We start from the raw sequence: 4,504 nt of genomic DNA, 5'->3' as shown, positions 1-4,504 counted from the left end.
AGAGAGGCTGTGGAGTCTCCTGCTCTGGAGAGATTCCAAACCCCCCTGGATGTGACCCTGGGCACCCTGCTGTGGGTGACCTGGGGCAGGGGAGCTGGAGGAGATGATCTCCAGAGGTCTCTTCAGCACTTACTGCTGCTTCCTTTCTGTGGGGGTAGAGATTTCCAGTCCTCACAAAGGTCCCAGGGATGCATTGCCCCAAGCTCAGAATGGGAAAATCTTGTGTTCAGCCTGAGCACTTGAACAGAGCCTGACTTGGTCGGTTTGTGTTTCAGTTTGTCGCTGATGGTATCTTCAAAGCTGAGCTGAATGAGTTTCTGACTCGTGAGCTGGCTGAAGATGGCTACTCTGGAGTAGAAGTACGAGTGACTCCCACCAGGACTGAGATTATCATACTTGCCACCAGGTAACTGAGGTGCTGCTGTGGACTCATGGGTGCTGAGCAGGGCTCTGAGGGACGCTGCTGCAGGCTGAAGCTTAAACTGCTAAATATTGTTACGGGAGGCTCCCTGAGGAAGAGATCCTGAGGTGATCTTCATTGACACAGCAGCTTTACAACTCAGAGCTGCTCGGTCTGGAAGCTCTGTGGGGTGGTTACAGGCGCAGGCCTGGAGACCTTTCTCAGCTGTGCTGCTCTGGTGTGTTTGGCAGGACGCAGAATGTGCTGGGGGAGAAGGGCCGGCGCATCCGGGAGCTGACGGCTGTCGTGCAGAAGAGGTTTGGATTCCCCGAGGGAAGCGTTGAGGTAAAACTGCCCGGGGTGAAGCTGGAGATAGGTGGGATGTGCAGCATCTGGGTGCTGTGAGCTGAAGGGTGGTTTGACTTGAAGAGAAGTCGGAGCCTGTTCTACCTGTTCTCCCAATACACTGAAATACAGAATGCTTTGCTCTTTGTGGTGGTTTGAGTGCTGTCACTTGGCCTGCTTTTCCCAGCAGGGAGGATGTAGATAAAGTTTTTTAAGCTTATCTGTAAATGTTGTTGTCCCGCTGCTGAGGTGAAAATCATGGAAAAGTTTAGCTTAGAAAAGACCTTTAAGATGTTTGAGTCCAACAGCATAATCTTTGGTATTGATGTTATTGAAGGTTATTAACCATTTGCCTTACTGAGTTCCTAATCTTCTGTCCTTGAAGGATCTTTAAGATTTTTGGGTATGATGCCATAATAGGCAGTAAAGTGACACAGCAGTCGTTTCTAGTATTTTAATTTTTGAGAACTGGTACTTTCCTCTAAAACCAGCCAGGGGAGGGAATGTGTGGTCTGGGGTAGCACTCACATTGATTCCTGCTTGGTCAGTGTTGCTGCATCAAATTCTACAGCGGAAATTGCTGATTATCTTCAGAAAATGCTTAAACATCACAAATGGCACAAACCCTCATGGAGAACATGGTGATTTGTCAGCCCTAGGACTGTCACGTGCATGATTTTGAATGTCTGCTTCCTTGGAGGACTTAAGGGTGTGCAGCATCCGAGGAGGTTTCTGCGTGTCAATGTAGGACTGACCAAACTGCCTGTGGAGGGTGGGGCGTGGAGTAGCAAGAAGCTCCCGTGTACAGTTAAAATCTTGAAATGCAGCCCAGTTTGAGTTGAGTTCTTTTCCTTTGTAGCTCTACGCCGAGAAGGTGGCCACCAGAGGCCTGTGTGCCATCGCCCAGGCAGAGTCCCTGCGGTACAAGCTCCTGGGAGGCTTAGCAGTGCGGCGGTGAGTAGAGCCCGGCGGACCTGCTGGCGTTCAGATAGCCCACAGCAACTTGCCAGCTGGTCTTTAGTTGGAGAACTTAACCTGGTAGCGGTGTGCTTGGAGGGGGGAGTTCCTGTTTTATATGCAGGCTTTTTCTTTAATACAGTTATTTGTGGTATTCGTTGCTAGATGATGTATTCTGGAAGTAAATTACAAGTCATCTGGCCTGCGTGCATAAACTTTGCATTTCTTTCTTTGTGAATAAATGAGTGGAGGAGGAAAACACGACTTCAGGCCCTCTGGCTGAGTTGTAGCTCAGGTGACAGTGGCCTTGCTTCTCAGATCCCTTCAGTGATGATAAGATGACGAGTCAGAAGCAGGGGGCCCTTGTTGCGGTACCTCGGCAGCATCATGTTCTGTGGTGCTGCTCGTGGTTGTCAGCAGGGGTGGCCTGCCATCGTTGAATGATTTAGAGGCATTTGTCTGAGAAGGGATAAGGAGCTGTGCTCCTGGTGTGGCTGTGCAGCTGCTTTTGTGCCACAAAGAGTGTTTGTCACTGTTCATAGAATCGTTAAGGTTGGAAAAGACCTATAAGGTCCTCAAGTCCAAACATTAACCCAACACTGCCACGGCTACTAAACCATGTCCCCAAGTGCCATGTCTGCATGTTTTTGAACCCCTCCAGGGCTGGAGACTCCATCACATGCCAAGGCCTCAGCACTCTGGCAGGAAAGAAATTCCTCCTAATATCCAATCAAAACCTCCCATGGTGCAACTTCAGCCCCTTTCCTCTTGTCCTGTCACTGGTTCCTTGGGAGAAGAGACCAACCCCCAGCTCACTCCAGCCTCCATTCAGGGAGTGTTGAGAGCAACAACATCTCCCCTGAGCCTTCTCTTCTCCAGGCCCAACACCCCCAGGTCCCTCAGCTGCTCCTCACAAGCAATGTTCCCCAGACCCCAAGGTCTTTCTTATCCTGTGGGGCCCAAAACTGACCCCAGTCCTCAAGCTGTGGCCTCCGCAGTGCTGAGTGCAGGGGCACAATCACCTCCCTGCTCTTGCTGGCCACACTAGTGCTGATCCAGGCCAGGATGCTGGTGGCCTTGGCCACCTGGGCCCAGGCTGGCTCACGTTCAACCAGCTGGCCATGCGCACCCCCAGGGCCTTTTCTGCCAGGCATTTTGCAGCCACTTCCCCAAGCCTTACGAAGAACCCTCCAAGGACTCACAGGAGTTTCCTTAGGCTGGGTTTGACAGCACTAAGATGACATGAAGGCTTTTGCTGCTTTGACGGCGGGTGTGTGTTTGGAAGGGTTTTACAGACAGAAACTGAAGCGTGGTTGTGCTTGAAATGGGGCTGGAAGGCCCCCGCGGAGCCGGGTGGGAGTAACGCTGTGTGGGCGCTCTCCCCGCAGAGCCTGCTACGGTGTCCTGCGCTTCATCATGGAGAGCGGCGCCAAGGGCTGCGAGGTGGTGGTGTCCGGCAAGCTGCGGGGGCAGCGCGCCAAGTCCATGAAGTTCGTGGACGGGCTGATGATCCACAGTGGAGACCCGGTGAATTACTACGTCGACACGGCCGTGCGACACGTCCTCCTCCGGCAGGGTCAGTGCCTGGGCCGTGGGGGGGGGCCCTGCAGCTCTCCTGCTTCCTTCTCTCGGGCTTCAGAGCCAGAAGGTCCCAACTCCTGGGGTCTGGTGCCTGCAGATTGGAGGCTTCCCTCTTGTCACCCATCTGGTGCCAGTTCATGGCTTGGTTGGACCGCAGAGTGGTTCAGTTGTGCTGCTGAACTGGTGACTCTGAAAATCTGTTTTCTTGGGCTTTTGCGGCTAAGTTCTCACTGTGGAGTTTTCACATTCCATCTGAGGTAGAACTTTATATGCTGTGTTACTTGGACAGGAAATGGAGAAGGGGGCCTTCAGCAGACTACAGAACTTAGTGTAGTCATCCACTTTCCCAGTGGTGGGGATTGAATGTTTCCAGCTGAGCACATGGCTTTAGATTTTCCAGACACTCTTACTGGTGTCCTGTGGCCTCTGAGGTAGCTAGCAGAACAACTTAAAAATGAAACACATACTGATGGAGTTCAGGAGCTGTTTGGATTTTGGCTTTCTTGGCTCCTAGGGGTAAGCAGACAGATCCTGGGTGCTACAAGACCCACAAAAAAATCAGGTGTTGGACAGTTTGCCATAGCTGTACCCTAGCAAATCTTCCAGCTAAACCATCCAAGCCAGCTTACACTTGTCCTTCCCCCTAGTAAAACACAAATGACTTCTGCATCTTCACTGGCTTTAGGTTCCTTAATTGCAGAGCACTTGATGTAGGGGTACTAGTGTAGACAAAGCTCTTGTCCACCTTCCCTTCGGTGATGACATGATGACGAGTCAGAAGGGGTGTCCTTGTGTCATTGCAGCCCGTTCAGCACCATGTTCTGTGGTGCTGTGCTCAGGCTGCCTTGGGCAGGGTGTCCTCACTCATTGGATGATTTGGAGGCATTTGTCTGAGAAGGGATGCAAAAAAATCTAGTGCTGTTTCTGAGGAAACTTCCAAGCTATCCCAGGAAGGATGAAAACCAGGGTGGGCACGTTTTGAGGAAGGAGCATGTTTTCATCAGAGTCCCAGGCTGCAGGTAGCAAAGGTGATGAGTTGGGTAAAGGTGAACACGCTGCTGTAAATTCACAGTAATTAGATTTTTAAGCTGTCATACATTTGTGTTGATTGTCTCACTCCTTCGTGTCCATCCTTCGATGGTGTATGCAGCATACTTGGTAACTGTGGGGCTTGGGCCTGTGGAATGTGTCCTTGGGATTTCGTGTCCAGTGAGCATGTCT

The 4,504-nt window shown here is 51.4% G+C and overlaps 1 protein-coding gene across 1 annotated transcript; it reads left to right on the top strand.

Moving 5' to 3' along the window:
• Positions 1 to 275: 275 nt before the first annotated feature.
• On the top strand, positions 276 to 3,293 carry LOC103779710 (40S ribosomal protein S3; the record flags this gene model as incomplete). Its single annotated transcript, XM_008947356.1, has 4 exons — positions 276 to 406; positions 652 to 745; positions 1,605 to 1,699; positions 3,091 to 3,293. Coding segments are annotated over 4 exons (523 nt in total), but the record flags the coding sequence as incomplete, so codon positions are not given.
• Positions 3,294 to 4,504: the final 1,211 nt, after the last annotated feature.

The sequence above is a fragment of the Merops nubicus genome, unplaced genomic scaffold (assembly GCF_000691845.1).
Source record: "Merops nubicus isolate BGI_N331 unplaced genomic scaffold, ASM69184v1 scaffold23499, whole genome shotgun sequence".
Lineage (NCBI taxonomy): Eukaryota > Metazoa > Chordata > Aves > Coraciiformes > Meropidae > Merops > Merops nubicus.
This window is presented reverse-complemented; position numbering and strand designations above follow the sequence as displayed.